The sequence below is a fragment of the Onychomys torridus genome, chromosome 1, assembly GCF_903995425.1.
Source record: "Onychomys torridus chromosome 1, mOncTor1.1, whole genome shotgun sequence".
NCBI lineage: Eukaryota > Metazoa > Chordata > Mammalia > Rodentia > Cricetidae > Onychomys > Onychomys torridus.
The window spans coordinates 94,540,705-94,556,609 of NC_050443.1; the positions used below are offsets into that span (position 1 = coordinate 94,540,705).

Sequence of the window (15,905 nt, forward strand, 5' to 3'; positions counted from 1 at the left end):
GTGTAAATGGAGCTGTAGGGCCATAATGATTGCATGCTATTTTTAATTCTTTAAGTTGTTTAAAAGGAATCTGAGCATGCACTTGCATGATATTTCCCTGGGCATCCTGCTGCTCAGTTATGGTGAACATTTGAAATCCTTGCACCTCCTCCCCTGCTAGTTGCTTCTCTAATACTGGCTTGAAGGGGAGATGCAGGACTAGCAGCAAGGGTTTGCATTGGTTGGGGAGGCTTTTGCTCCAGGGCAATTATGAACAACTTTGTCATTCTGATAGATGACTCCTAAGGTGAGTCTAATTCCGTCCCTACAGAAGGAAGGTGAGTATCCTTCTGAGGAGAGACCTGAAGAGCTTCCAGTTTTTTGAGAAAGAAATTAATAAGCCTCTCAAGCCCTTCAGTTCCTCCCTTGTCTCATTCCCAAGACTTTTGCTCCTTAAACTCAGCTTCATGGCTAAGAGGGAACTGACCCCAATTGAATGATTTTTTAACAATGCTCCCATCTAGTGGCTCCAGTGGAGCAGAGGGTTTTGTCTTGCTCATATCCACCTCAGGGAAAAATCCCCACTGCTGCTCAGGACTCAGATCTAAACTGTCCCAAATTAGTGCCCACAGGCCAAAAGCTTCCACTAGAATCTTCTTCTGGCCCATGTTCCTCATAATACTGTTGCATTTTGACTCCAATTCTCCCCCAGGAGTCTGTGTCCAGAGTCCTACAGTTGGAAAATCAAGGACACAGTTCCTATATGAACTCTAAGAACCACTGTACTTATTGCTGTTCTACCTTAACTTATCTAGTTTTCAAACTCTTAACAAATGAATACTTGGGGTTGGGGATTTAGCTCAGTGGTAGAGCACTTGCCTAGCAAGCACAAAGCCCTGGGTTAGAGCCTCAGTTGAAAACAAACAAATAAAACAAAACAAAAAACAAACAGAAAAAAAAATGAATACTCAAGCATATGTCTACTATTTCCCTGCCCCATATCGGCTTTTCTTTCACAGACTGCTAAGTCTGTAGTGGCTGCTTGTTCTTGGATGATGTTTTCTGTGCACCAGGTCTGGCAATAGGAAAATTATACTCTTACCCGAAATTCCTTCCTATTAAGCCTACACAATATCTGTATACCTAACCCTGTATTTTCAACAAATTTTAGAGACAGAAATTGAGAGAGCACAAAAGAGAAAAACTTAGAAAGAGACAGCCTAACTTTTATTACTTGCTTCAGCTTAATTTTTAGCCGCTCTGCTTTATCTAGTTACAGTTTTGCTCCCGGAAGAATAAAATACTACCACTTTAACCTTAAATCATAACTGGACGTGCCCAACTGCTTCAGTGGTACTCTCTACTCTCATTTATTTCCTCTGCACCCAAGTTTCAAGTTCTGGTGCCATTTGTGGGAGGCTAGCTCTCACCTTTTCCAGGGTTCCTATGAAGAGGAGAGAGGGATAAGAAAACAATTAGATAGAAAAATAGCAAAGAGGAGAAAGACAAAAACACAGGATAGCTTCAGGAGGACCTGGATCAAAACCCAACAGCCCCTTCTGACTCTTCAAAGGGGCTTTTTATAAAAATGCCAGGGGGTGGGGAAAAAGACCTCCCCCTTGCTAGATCAAAGTACACTGCACAGCCAAGTGTAGAGCCTTCTAAATACCTGGTAACCAGGCCCATGGTCAAATCATCCCCTTATGCAGCCCTGCTGGGTAAAGCAAGCTCAGATTCTTGGACCCTGAGTAAGTTCTCACTAGGAAACCTCTGTGGGTCTCTACAACTTATATTTAATTTTCCAAAGATGTGAGTTATTAAATGTGGTCAGCTATAAAATAAGAACATTTTGAACTGTCCTTCTGTAAAATTAATGAGAGAAAAATGAAAGGAAAAAAAAGTAAGAAAATTAATGGCACAGTGATACATGCCTACAATCCCAACATTTGGGAGGTAGAAGGGGGAAGACCAGGTGTTTAAGGCCAGCTTCTGCTACATGGTGAGTTCAAAGCTACAATGAGACCTTGCCTCAAATAAACAAAAGAAATAAAATGAAAAGTTCATGCCAGATATTCTGCCAATAATATATAAAGTTAGACTCTTAATACAATACACTTTCAGAAACATCCAGTATCCACATTTATAAAACTACATTTTTATTTTTAAAAATAGAAGTTGCTAGCCAAACATTAGATGGAATATGGGGAATCTTGCAAAAGAGGAGAAAGGATTGTAGGAGCTAGAGGGGTTAAGGGGACTATTGGTGAAATTATTAAAGCCACTCCACGTACTTAAAAGGGAGGTTTATTTTGTGGGATAACTTACAAATGAAGGGATAGGTTGTAGGGTCTGGGAAAGGTGTGGCGCAGTCTAGTGAGATCCTGGGTCTTCAGTGTCCCCTCTCTGCCCTGCCTTGTAGGCGTGACCATTACCGAAGCCTCAATGGGGGTTGGAACTTCCAGGCCAAGGCTGGAATGGCTACCCACTACAGGGGACCACAAGAAAACTCACAGAATCAACTAACCTGGGCTCATCAGGGATCACAGAGACTGAACCAAAAACCAGGAAGCCTGAATGGAACTGATCTAGGCAGTCTGCATATATGTTACAGTTGTGTAGCTTGGTCTTCTTGTGGAATTCCTAAAAGTGGGAAGCGGGGCTTTCTCTGAATCTTTCACTAGTTTTTGGGGACCCTACTCCTCATACTGGGTCGCCTTGCCCAGCCTTGATACATGGAGAGGTGCTTAGTCATAATGCAACTAGAAATGCCATGTTTTGTTAATACTCATGGTGGATCTGCCCTTTCCTGAACAGAAAAGATGAGGATTGACAGGGAGAAAAACTGGGAGGAGAGAAGGGAAGGGAAACTGCAGCAGGGCTGTAAAACAAACAAACAAACAAATGAAGGAAATGATAAAAATAGAGGGTGTTGCTATACTATAGCTATTATATAACCTCAAACTCAACTATGTAAAATAGGCTGGCCTCACACTTTGTCCTGATCTTCCTTTCTTGATGTTTCAAGTGCTGCAATTTAAATTTAACTACTATCATTTTTATTTTAAATAATTGCATTTTTTACCTGCATGTGTATGCCTGGTGCCTGAGTAGGCCGGAAAAGGGAATCAGATGCCATGGAACTGGAGTTACAGATAGCTGTCAGCCACCACATGGATGCTGGGAACTGAATTAGTACAGTTGTTTGTTTTTTGTTTGTTTTTTTAACCTTTGCCCTTTGTACTCTTTGGGGGGCCTGCCACCCAGATCCTAAATAAACACACAGAGTCTTATTCTTATTTATGAATGCCCGGCTTGGCTTATTTCTAGCCAGCTTTTCTTAAATTATCCCGACTATTTTTTGTCTCTGGGCTTTTATCTTTCTCTATTCTCTACATAACTTCCTTTACTTACTCCATGGCTTGCTGTGTAGCTTGGTGGCCAGCCTCTGGAGTCTTCCTCTCCTCTCAATTCTCAATCTCTCTTCTAGGATTTCTCTTCTTATTTATTCTCTCTGCCTGCGAGCCCCACCTATCCTTTCTCCTGCCTAGCTATTGGCCATTCAGCTCTTTATTAGACCAATCAGGTGTTTTAGGCAGTCAAAGTAACAGCTTCGCAGAGTTAGACAAATACAACATAAAAGAATACAACACATCTTTGCATTACTAAAAAAATGTTCTGGGTTGGGGATTTAGCTCAGTGGTAGAGCACCTGCCTAGCAAGTGCAAGGCCCTGGGTTCAATCCTCAGCTTAAAAAAAAAAAAAAAAAGTTCCATATGTTGGGGAGGGTGGCATACGGTTTTAATCCCAGCACTCAGGAGGCAGAGCCAGGAGGATCTCTGTGAGTTCCAGCCTGGTCTACAGAGTAAGATCTAGGACAGGCATCAAAACTACACCAGAGAAACCTTGTATTGAAAAACCAAAAAAAAAAAAAAAAAGGTTCCATAGCATAAAATGTAACACATCTTCAACTAATATTCTACAACAAACTAGGTCTTCTGGAGAACAAGAAATGCTTTTAACCATGGAGCCACCTCTCTAGTTCAGAATATTTTAGATTATCACACCCTACTTACAAAATCCCTTTTATGAAAGTCATCACATCTCACCACTAAAATCTCTGAAATCTGTTCAAACTAGCTAAAATAGTTATTAACCACCAGTTTGATTTAAGGTTAAAATACCAAAAGATCTTTTTAATGCTGGTCCTTTTCCTGGTTTTGGTCACACACAAAAACTGCTCTTAAGTATTTAGATAATTATTAACCAAACAAAAGACACTAAGAGGAAACAGGAAGTAAGCCTGCTGAGTGAGAAGAAAAATGCCCTTTACAGCGGGGTTTGTAATACACAGAATTTCTAACCGGAAATGAACATACAGTAATTATGAGAATAGGCACTGCAATGCTGTTTCCCAACAGAAAGCATAAGCTGCAGGGAAATACTTGTAAGTAGACATAGATGAATGTTTGTGAGTATGTGAATGTCCCAAGCCAATGACTTCCAAAGTTGGTCTGTTATTGGTGTTCTCTTTACCTTTTGGACTACATAAACCAAACTTTCTTTTCTTTCTTTTGTTATTACAGTGCATGTGTATGATGTCAGGGTGTGGGTGTGTGTGTGTGTGTGTGTGTGTGTGTGTGTGTGTGTGTACACGCGCATGAGTCTGTGTCTGTATGAGAATAACTGTGCATGTGTGGAGGTCAGAAGACAACACTGTAGGGTCAGTTCTCTCAATCTTTACACAGGTTCTGGGGATTAAATTCATGTTGTTAAGCTTGCCAGCCCCCAACTTTTCTTCTTTTACATGTACAAGCAGTATAAGATCTCACAAACAGTTTAAGATCTTGACATCTGGAGAAAGATTGAGACTAGCCTGAGCTATATTCTCAAGGCCCTATCTCAAAAAAATTAGTAAGACATAGATAGCTAAGATGACTTAGAAGGTAAAGGTGCTTGTTGCCAAGGCTAGCCACTTGAGTTAGATACATGGGATCCATATAGTAGTTCCATATGCAATCTCCTGAAAACACTCATGCACACATATGCACAAATAAATAGTAAATGAACTTTCAAAATTTTAATAATAGGCTTCAAAATTTAATTAAAATAAATCCTTTCTGTAGTATTTGTAAGTTTGCACATCAAACTCTGATTGAATGCTTCTAATATTTATGTTTGCAACCTGAGTCACTATTATGAAATAGCTATTTATAGATTCCTTATAGATAATTAGACATCAAACTTGCCTACTTGATTTTCTTCCCCATCTGAACCTGTTCTACTTTTTGGGATACTGAACTATACTAAACTAAATTCTCAATTTACAGGGGAAAAAAAAGTAGAATTTACTTGATTTTAGGATTTTTCTATAAAATATAACTTTAAGCAGCAAGTACTTGTCTCAATTCAAGTCTAGCACAAACTATTTTACTTAACATGCACAAAGGAAAACTTAAAACATTTAAAGCATTAAAAATTTGGTATACTACTATTTCATCTTGCTTTACAGGAACACCATACCTTTCAGGGATCCTATTCCATGCATTAGTTTGAAAATATACACTCAAAATACAAGACCTCCTAAGGGATGCAGCTCAACAGCATGTACAAGGCACTGTCTTCAATCCCTAGCATGAACACAACTATCACACTAACAAAGAAAACTACCAAAAAGATTATCATCCTCTTTTAAATGGCAACTTTCCACATTTTAAATATCGTACCCAAAAGGGATCTCAGAAATTACCTAGTGTAACTATTTCATAGATGAAGAAATGTAGATCAAGGCCAGGCATGGTAGTGCAAGTCTGTTAATCCCAGTACTGGGGAGGCACAGACAGGAGGATCAAGTTCCAGGTCTGCCTAGACCATATAGAAAGGTCATCCAGGGCTACATAGCAAGACTACCTCAAAAAGATCAAAACAAACAAAGTAAAACCCCCTCAGATCCAAGAAAATGACTTTAAACATAATTAATATTCTCCTCTTCTGGGAAAAATGTAATTTTGTCAACAGTTTCCAGATGCCTAAAGATTCTGAAGACTAACTACTGTCTTTTCTTTTTTAGCCCAGGCTAGCCTCTAATCACAGAGATCCACTTGCTCTGCCTCCCGAGTAGTAGGATTAAAGGTGTGCACCACCACCACCTGGCCTGCCTTTTCTTTTTATGACACTCATTTACTGGTACCCCTCTCAGAATACGCTCTAATAGAGTCAGGTACAATAGAAAGATAAACAACATTATGCTTCTTCAGCCACGGTTCAGTTACTCCAAGGCCTGGCAGGTAGGCTAAGCTACTTCATGGCAGATGGTGTGTTACTAGTCAAGCTGTGTATGCTCAGAACAACAACAAAAGGTCAGCTCCTTTTCTAACTCATCAGCTGGTCAATTATATTACTTTTACCTACTTGGCTTGGACCAATAGTTCTCATTAACTTGTTTCCTTTTTTCTTTAATCCTTCCCCAGTCTAACTAATTTAAAACATCTGACACTGCCCAAAGTCAGGTGTGATGGTTCACACTTGTAATCACTTGGGAAGCTGAGGAAAGCGATAGCCACAAGTCTGAGGCCTGCCTGAGCTAGAGTGAGAAAACTTTTAAAAAGGGTTAGGGATGCAGTTCAGTGATAGAACACTTGCCTAGCAGATGTAATGCCTTAGGGTCAATTCTTATCACCAACAAGACACAGAAACAACACACTCTGCTTATGTGGAATAGTTTCAATAGTTAATCCCTGAAGTTTGTGACAACCAGTTGACCAAATAGCTCAGACACGGACAAACCTTATATTTAAGAAACTATCCATTCCATTATTCCTAGAAGATGCTTTTTGAAGGGAAACACATAGAGAAAACATCAGGATAGTATTGATGGTACATTTGAAGAAGAAAAATAATTAAAACAAGCAGGAGAAGATTCACTTGGTCAGACATGAATAAATATCATACTTCCCTCATCAAAGGAAAGACTAGAAAGTGACCAGTCTTTGCAATCTAACTATGGGATTAGGGGACTTAATAAACTATTCTCAGTGTGTTCTAGTTTGCTATTTTTCTTGCCATACTCCTGGCTTCATAGACTCCTAGGCATGAGGAAACTTTAAAGTCTTCCATCAAGAGAGACCAAGGGGGTTGGAGATTTAGCTCAGTGGTAGAGCGCTTGCCTGGCAAGCACAAGGCCCTGGGTTCAATCCTCAGCTAAAAAAAAAAAAAAAAACGGTATTCAAGAGAGTCCAAGGGAGTTAGGTATCATCAGGACCATTTAGAAGAAATTTTGAAAAACTATCTTTCCCCTCAAATTCCACATTCTTTCACCCTAACCCTAAATCAGAATTGGTGGCCTAAACTTTGCAGGACACAATGACATACGAGCAGACCTAAGGAGTACATGTTTGAGTATCTTCTTTAACAAGGAACTTATTAAGTCTAAAACATCCTGACACCAGATCTTTGCTTCTAACAAGTAATTCTCTTTCTTCCCTTGAACTAATAAAATGTTACTGTGGAAAATCTGAAATACACATAAAAGGAAAATAATATAAAATGCCTATGTATCTGGCTTCAACAACTATTAACATGAGGCCAATCTTATTTCACTCATAACTCTCCCTACCATAACACCTCACTTGATATTAAAGTTACAGGTAATCTCATATACAAATCAAGTAAAATAACTACATTAATTATTTGGTATGTGCTCACACAATCCTTACAGTGTGAATGTGGAGATTAGAGAGCAACGTGAGGAAATATAATCTCTTTCTACCATGTATATTCTCACCATCAGGTCATCAGGCTTGGTGGCAAACACGCCCACCTGCTGGCCCATTTACAAATTCATTTATCTATCTATCTATCTATCTATCTATCTATCTATCTATCTATCTACCTACCTACCTACCTACCTACCTATCTTACAAGAACTGACTTAACTATAATATTAGTATTATATCAAAATAATAACATAATAGCTTAATTCATTTAATGCATACAGGTGTTTTGTCTGTATATATGTTGTGCATCATGTACATGCCTCATACCTCTAGAAGCCAGAAGAAGGCATCAGATCCCCTGGGCCTGGAATTACAGACCATTGTGGGTCACCATATAGGTGCTGGGAATTGAACCCAGGTCCTCTGGAAGAGCAGACAGTGTTCTTAACCACTGAGCCATTTCTCCAGCCTCACTTGCCTCTTTAGAATGTGTCATATAGGGGCTGGAGAGGCCAGAAGAGGGCACCAGATCTCATTACAGATGGTTGTGACCCACCATGTGGTTGCTGGGAATTGAACTCAGGACCTCTGGAAGAGCAGTCAGTGCTCTTAAACTCTGAGCCATCTCTCCAGCCCCGACAGTAGAAATTTTTGTTGTTTGTTCTGAAACAAGGTCTTAACTCTGTGTGGTCTAGCACTCACTATTAATTCAAACTGGCCTCAGAATTTGTGGCAATCCTCCTGACTCAGACTCATAATAATTCTGAGATTTTAGACATTTGATGTATTAATATGAATTTTTAGATCTAGTTTCTTTCAGTTTTGTTTGTTTTTCCTGCTAGTGGGCAATAAACCCAGAGAGCCTTGCTCAAACACTTTACCACTGAGCTAAATCCTCAGTCCCACACTTAGCATATTTTCAAGGTTTATGTAAGTATCAGGATTTCTTCATTTTTTTTCTAAGAAAAAAATATGCCATTTGTTAACCTATACATCAGTTCAACATTTGGGCTGCTTCTGCTTTGAATCTTCATGAATAAGGCTACTATGAATAAATTTTTTTTATTTGTTTGTTTGTTTTTCAAGACAGGGTTTCTCTGTTTAGCCCTGGCTGTCCTGGAACTTGCTCAGTAGACCAGGCTATCCTCGAATTCACAGAGATCTGCCTGTCTCTGCCTCCTGAGTGCTGGGATTAAAGGTGTACACTACCACTGCCCAGTGAATAATTCACTTTTTTAAAAAGTAGACGAAGATTTTAAATAGATATTTCTCAGCATGACATGATGACTCATGCCTGTAATCCCAGTATTTGGGAAGCTGAAGCAGGAGGATTGCTAATAGTTTGAGGCAAGTAGGAGATTCACAGAGTTCTTTAGAGTGAGACTCTTTCTCATAAAAGTAAACTAACAGGCCAACAAAATGATTGTGTTTGTATTTCTTCCCCAAAGGACAGTAAAACATAAAATGGCCAGTAAAAACATAAAATGGAGGGCTATAGTTCACAGTATAGTTCAGTGGTAGAAAGCTTGCTAAGCTTCCAGAAGACCCTGGGTTTGATCCATAGTACCATAGAAAAACAAACAAAAGCCATTAAAGAATAATCATCAACATAAAAAATGGAAAATAATAAGTGTTGGAACATAGAGAAAGCTGAACTTTCATATATATCACTGGTAGGAATGTAACGGTGAAATACTATGGAAAACAGTACACATAGTTGGGCACTTCAGCACCTGTCTGAAACAGGAATCCTTAGAAGGCTGAGGAATGAAGAGCATGAGTTCCAGGCCAGCCTGTGTTACATAGTGAGAGAGACTCTACAACCAAAACCCAAACAAAACAACAAACTATACACAAATAACCATATGATCACTCAGGTATATTGCACCCCCTGCTCTTTTTGAGGCGAACTCTCACCATGTAGTCCTGGTGGACCTGGAAACTGCTATACAGACCAGGCTAACCTCAGACTCATATTTGCCTGCTTCTGCTTCTCAAGTGCTTGTATTAAAGTTATGAACTACCAGGCATGGGTGCTATTCTTTTTTCATTCATAAATATTTCCAAGATCTACAGATAAATATTTGGAATGGTATGTTTGTAAAGGAAAATTCCTAACTGTGCTTGACTCTTTTTGAGCAAAGATATACTATTCCAGTTACCCCTTAACCAACAGTGTCTCACATCTATAATCCCAGCACTTTGGCAGGCTCCAGTGGGAGGACCATTCCAAATTTGAGGCCAGTTTGAGACTTGTCTCAAATAATGGAGATGGAGAGCACTAGCTGCTCCTACCAATGACTAGGTTCAGTTCCTAGCACCCATATGGTGCCTCACAACTGTCTGTAATTCTGATGCCCTTTTCTGGCCTCCACATGCACTGAACAAACATTTGAGGCACAGACATCCAAGCAGCAAAACACCCACACATATAAAATAAAAGTAAATCTTTAAAAAAATCCTAATTAAAAAAAAAAAAAACAGAATTTAAAAAACCACATAAACTAGTAATAACCTTTACCCTACCACTCCATTCTTCTCCTTTATCAATCAATTTAGGTATTTAAGAAAAAGCATTTAAATGGCCCTTTTCCTGGCTCTCTGAAGTTATCTTTTTCTTTGTGACTTTCATGATTAAGAACAAAAGAAAATTGTTCAAATTTGTATAATGGGTGACAGACAAAATTCCTTGCTTGCCCCGAAAATAAGAGGGAAAAAAAGGTTCACATACATACAAGATATTACAGAAAGACCAAGAATATCTTCAATTCACCTCAGTGATGACAGATCTTCAACTAGGTTGATCTTGCTTGTTTGTTTGTGTTTTAAGACAAGGTTTCTCTATGTAGTCCTGGCTAGCCTGGTAATCACTATGTAGAACAGGCTGGCCTCAAACTCACAGGAATCCACTTGCCTCTGCCTCCTGAGTGCTGGGATTAGAGGTGAGTGCTACTAGACAGGCTTAACTAGGTTTTTATTTATAGTCTTACAGAAAAATAGGCAATTTTTCAGTTGACCTAATCACATTTAATCTTTAGCCACACAACAAAAAAACCATAGCAGCCTTGAAGGCAACAAAAAGCAAGATTAAAAAAACTTCCCTCCCTCAACAAATGATTCACACAAAGATGTACTCTGTTTTCCTACTGAATTTAAGAAGTTAGTAATCAGAGACTATACCTGAGATACTTGGCCTTGGGCTGTTGTAAATTGAGCTGTTCGAATGTTTAAAGACTGGCTTCTTGTTACAGTTGCTCCAGAAAGGTATTTTCCATTCACCTTTCTTTCTAGGTGACAACTTGCTGGAGATCTCTCTTCAAGAAGAACAGCATCCCAAGGATCCTCTGCTAACAAAACTGGATTCTTCTTCTCTTCTTCGTATTCTAACACCTCCACACTGTCCACCTTAGGCTTACTTAGAGGATCCAAGTCTAACCAGTCAAATTTACTGATGTCTTCAGACTTTGATGATACCTGTAGATTGCAGACTGAAGCTTTCGAATTTGCTAACTCCAAATCAGTCCTTGCTTTCCCATTTTTTAAAAATTCTGATGTACTTGCTATTTTGTCAAATAGTTTTGCCATGTCAGGACTAACTAGTGGCCGATAGATTGGTAAACTTCCTTGTGGATGAAATGGTGTGGAAGGCGTCAAAGGATATGAAAAATATGGAGACTGTCCCGGAAGTCTTACATATATAGGTTCTGTAGACGGAAAACTAGGCATCCTTGGATTGAAGCCATTCTGGAATGTGGCCTGTTTACTGTATGCTGAAGGATAAATAGAAGGTAAAGTATATGTGGAAGGCCCAGATAATCCAGGGGGCCACTGTCCTCTTTGAACAGTAGGTCTAAGATATAGCTGTGCTGAAAATGAAGGGCTCAGAACAGGAGTAACTGGCAATACAGGCGTTTTTCTAGTCTCAAAACTGTCATCCAGCAATATCTTCTCAAGCTCAGCTTGGGTGAGCTTTTCTACATCAATATCTACTGCTCTTTTTTGGGAATCTGACTCAGGAAATACCATGAGATCATAATCCTGTTTGTTAAAACCTTGTGTTCTTTGTCTAGTGCTGCTAGACAGCTCAAAGCCTCCAGGACTGTCAGTCATTTGTCTATCCTTCTGCAGTTTTGCTAAGGCCTCTGCTTCCATCTGTAATGCTTCTGCTTTGTCCACATCTTTGGTTCTTGTTGGTTCCGGATGTGAAGATGAACATTGTTTAAATTCATTGTTGTTAGATATCTGAGCCATGTCCACAAAACAGACCAAACCTCTTAATTTCTTTTCTTATAGCTTCCAAAATACCAGGACCTATACATAAAAATAAACATAACACTCAGTTAGACTTTCTTAATACAAATTTATTTTGTTTAAACCTATCCCTACTGGGTGTGGTGGCAAATGCCTTTAATTTCAGCACCTCAGGGGAAGAGGCAGGCAGATCTCTTTTAGTCTGAGGCCAGAATGGCTTATATAGGGTGTTCCAAGTCAGCCAGGGATACATAGTAACATGCCATTTCAAAACAAACAAAAAAAAAAGTTAAATAAAACCTACCCCATATGACTTAGTTTTTGAAGCCATTTACAAAAATACACACCAATAAAATACAATAAAACATTTCACTTAGTTTTTGAAGCCATTCACAAAAATACACACCAATAAAATACAATAAAACATTTCATGAAATTCTAATAGAAAAGCATGCTGCTAACAACGTATCCACTGTTGGGTTCAGAAGACACAGAAGCATACACTTTACCTCACTTCCTGAATTATCAAAATGTATAGTGATATTTTATTTGTATTGAAATGTGATTTTATTTGTATGTCAATAAAGTTGCCTTGAGGTCAGAGCAAGCCAGAGCAGAAGCCGAGCAGTAGTGGGGCACGCCCTTAATCCCAGCAATTGGGAGGCAGAGCTAGGCGGATCTCTGTGTGTTCAAGGACACAGCCAGCATAGCAGACACACGCCTTTAATTTCAATACCAACCATAGAAGACCTGGAGGTCTGTACAAACAGGCAGTGACGAGGAGGTCATGTGGCTGGGTTACAACCAATGAGGGAGGAGAACAGAAAGTCTTTAAATAGACAGGACGCACAGAAGTAGGTCTCTTGCGGAGAGGAGGAACCGCGAGAAGCAGTGAAGGGTAAAGGTTTTCTTGCTTTGGCTCTGACCTCGTGGGTGGTTTTTAACTCTGCAACTGGCTCTGTGTTTCTTATTTAACATGCTTGGCAGATTAGGTGAAGTTAAAGAGGCTTCATGTCAGCGTCACAGTGCCGGCCATTTCCCAGTGGCACTCAGGCTTTATTCCTGCCATGAAATGATTTTCAGTACCATCCACATATTTCCAAGGCAGGGCTTATGATCATGCAACTAAAAAGTCAAAATTGTCATGATTTTGCTATTTATTATACTGCTCAAGAGCAAACTTTTTAAAATAAACAACTCTTACTGATCAAAATCTATAAAAAACTTACTGAAGTTTTTTTTTAACTCCAGAAATGTTTAAAATGTGTAAAGTATCAAAGCTTAGAACAGTAGGTCAAGTTTTAAAATTATAAAAAGTTGTAATATTCCACTCAAATATTTTATCATACTTCAATTCATCACACAGTTTTGGGTTGCAAGATATTTGATTACACTGTGTAAAGATATGTCACTGTTATTGGTTTAATAAAAAGCTAAATGGCACGGGGCAGTGGTGGCGCATACCTTTAATCCCAACACTCGGGAGGCAGAGCCAGGGGGATCTTTGTGAGTTCGAGGCCAGCCTGGTCTACAGAGTGAGATCCAGGAAAGGGGCAAAGCTACACAGAGAAACCCTGTCTCGAAAAGCCCCCCCCAAAAAAAAAATAGCTACATGGCAAATAGGTAGGCAGGAGGTATAAGAAGGAATTCTAGACAGAGAGTGCTATGGAAAGAAAAAAGAGAGTCGCTAACTAACTAGATGAAAACAGGATATGTAGGGGTAGAGGTAAGAGCCACAAGTCACGTGGCAGCATGTAGATTAATAGAAATGGGTTAATTTAGGTTATCAGAGCCAGTTAGAAACAAGCCTAAGCTAAGGCTGAGCTTTCATAATTAATAAGAAGTCTCTGTGTCATTTTTTTGTGAGCTGGAAGTCCAAAGAAAAATCCATCAAGAAATGGGTTAATTTAAGTTATCAGAGCCAGTTAGAAACAAGCCTAAGCTAAGGCTGAGCTTTCATAATTAATAAGAAGTCTCTGTGTCATTTTTTTGTGAGCTGGAAGTCCAAAGAAAAATCCATCTATAGTTTTGATTACACTTCTATTTATTTGCAGTTAAATCAATACTATACTTACCCTTAAAATATTTATTTTTATCCATGAAAGAGAATTACACTTTATTTGAAGCCTTCTCCTTAACAGTAAATGAATATATATATATATATATGATTAAGACAGATAGAGGCAGAAGAATCAAGAATTCAAGATCATCCTCATGGTCTGGAGAGATGGCTCAGAGATTAAGAGCACCAACTGTTCTTCCAGAGGTCCTGAGTTCAATTCCCAGCACCCACATGGTGCCTCACAACCATCTGTAATGAGATCGGGCTCCCTCTTCTGGCCTTCAGAGATGCGTGCAAATAGAACATTGTATACATAATAATAAAATAAAATAAAATGCATCATATAAATGAATTATACAATACATGGACAGTGGCACCATCTTCTGTGTACATAATAAATAAATAAAACTTTAAAAAAAAAAAAAAGAAAGATCATCCTCAGCTACATATGAGTTCAAGGCCAATTTGGGTTAACATGAGACGCTGTCCTCTGATTCCTGTGCCTTTTCTTCTGTTTCTTTGTCTTGTCCAACCCTGATGTGATGGGTTTTTTTTGTTGTTGTTATTTTTTTGTTTATTTTTGTTTTTTGAGCTGAGGATCGAACCCAGGGCCTTGAGCTTGCTAGGCAAGCACTTTACCACTGAGCTAAATCCTCAACCCCGGGGTTTTTGTTTTATCTTATATTTTATGTTGTTTTCTAATGAGAGACAGAAAGGGAGTGATTCAGATGGGAGGGGAGATGAGGAGCTGGGAGAAAGAAAGAGAGGGGAAATTGTAACTAGGATAAATTATGTGAGAAAAAATAGATTTTTGAAGAAAAGGAAAACAAAAAGCATGGAGCTGTCAAAACAAATGAGGGTGGGGTACTAGAATAATGGCTCAATTGAACCCAGGTTCAATTCTTAGCCCCAACAGGATGGCTCACAACTAACTGTGTAACTCAAGTTCCAGAGGATCCAATGCCCTTTTCTGGCACTAAGTATACCAGGCACTAAAGTGGTATACATAAAGGATACAAAACACTCATACACATAAAATAAAACTTTTAATTCTTATTAATTTTATTGTCAACATTTTTATCCATATGAATGTTTTTCCTGCATGTATATCTGTGCACCACTTGCATACCTGGCACCCATGGAGGTTGGCAGAAAGCATTGGATCCTCTGGAGTTGGAGTCACAGTTGGTTGTGAGCTGCCATGCAGGTGCTGGGAATGGAACTTAGATCCTTTGCAAGAACAAGTGCTTTTAAATCACTGAGACATCTAACTAGCCCCTAAGTAATTGTCTTGTTTTTTAATTAAGAAGGGAAGGAAGGGAAAAAGGAGCTATATGATCTTTTGCAAATGAAAATGTTTCAATGTCCCTCATTTTAATTTTAAAAATACAAAATTAGGCCTGGCGGTGGTGGCCCATACCTTTAATCCTAGCACTCGGGAGGCAGAGACAGGCAGATCTCTGTGAGTTTGAGGCCAGCCTGGTCTCCAAACTGAGTTCCAGGAATGGTGCAAAGCTACATGGAGAAACCCTGTCTCAAAAAAATTAAAAAATTAAATGCCAGATAAAAGATAATGCAATATTTATCACTAACTTTCATGATAACCCTTTGCTGATCACAGAGGCTGTAGCTACTTTAAAATTCTCTAAAATAGGGCAATTACACCAGTCAATCAACTTTGTTGTTTGTTTGTTTTTGTTTTTTAAGACAGGGTTTCTCTGTGTAGCTTTGCGCCTTTCCTGGAACTCACTCTGTAGCCCAGGCTGGCCGCAAGAGATCTGCCTGGCTGGGATTAAAGGCGTGCACCACCACCACCACCCGGCCTCAATCAACTTTTTGACACTATTTGTATACCCTAAAACAAAGTAATTAATTTAAAAGCTCCTAGACATTCATTTACA

General features: G+C 39.0%; 1 protein-coding gene across 1 annotated transcript in view; it reads right to left on the bottom strand.

Moving 5' to 3' along the window:
* Window positions 1–15,905, bottom strand: part of Pik3c2a (phosphatidylinositol-4-phosphate 3-kinase catalytic subunit type 2 alpha) — a 114,739-nt gene that overhangs the window by 79,525 nt on the left and 19,309 nt on the right. The window contains exon 2 of the mRNA XM_036190197.1: window positions 10,872–12,002. Within this exon, the coding sequence (XP_036046090.1) occupies window positions 10,872–11,942 (1,071 nt within the window). The 5' untranslated portion in view covers window positions 11,943–12,002. The remainder of the gene's footprint in view (window positions 1–10,871; window positions 12,003–15,905) is intronic.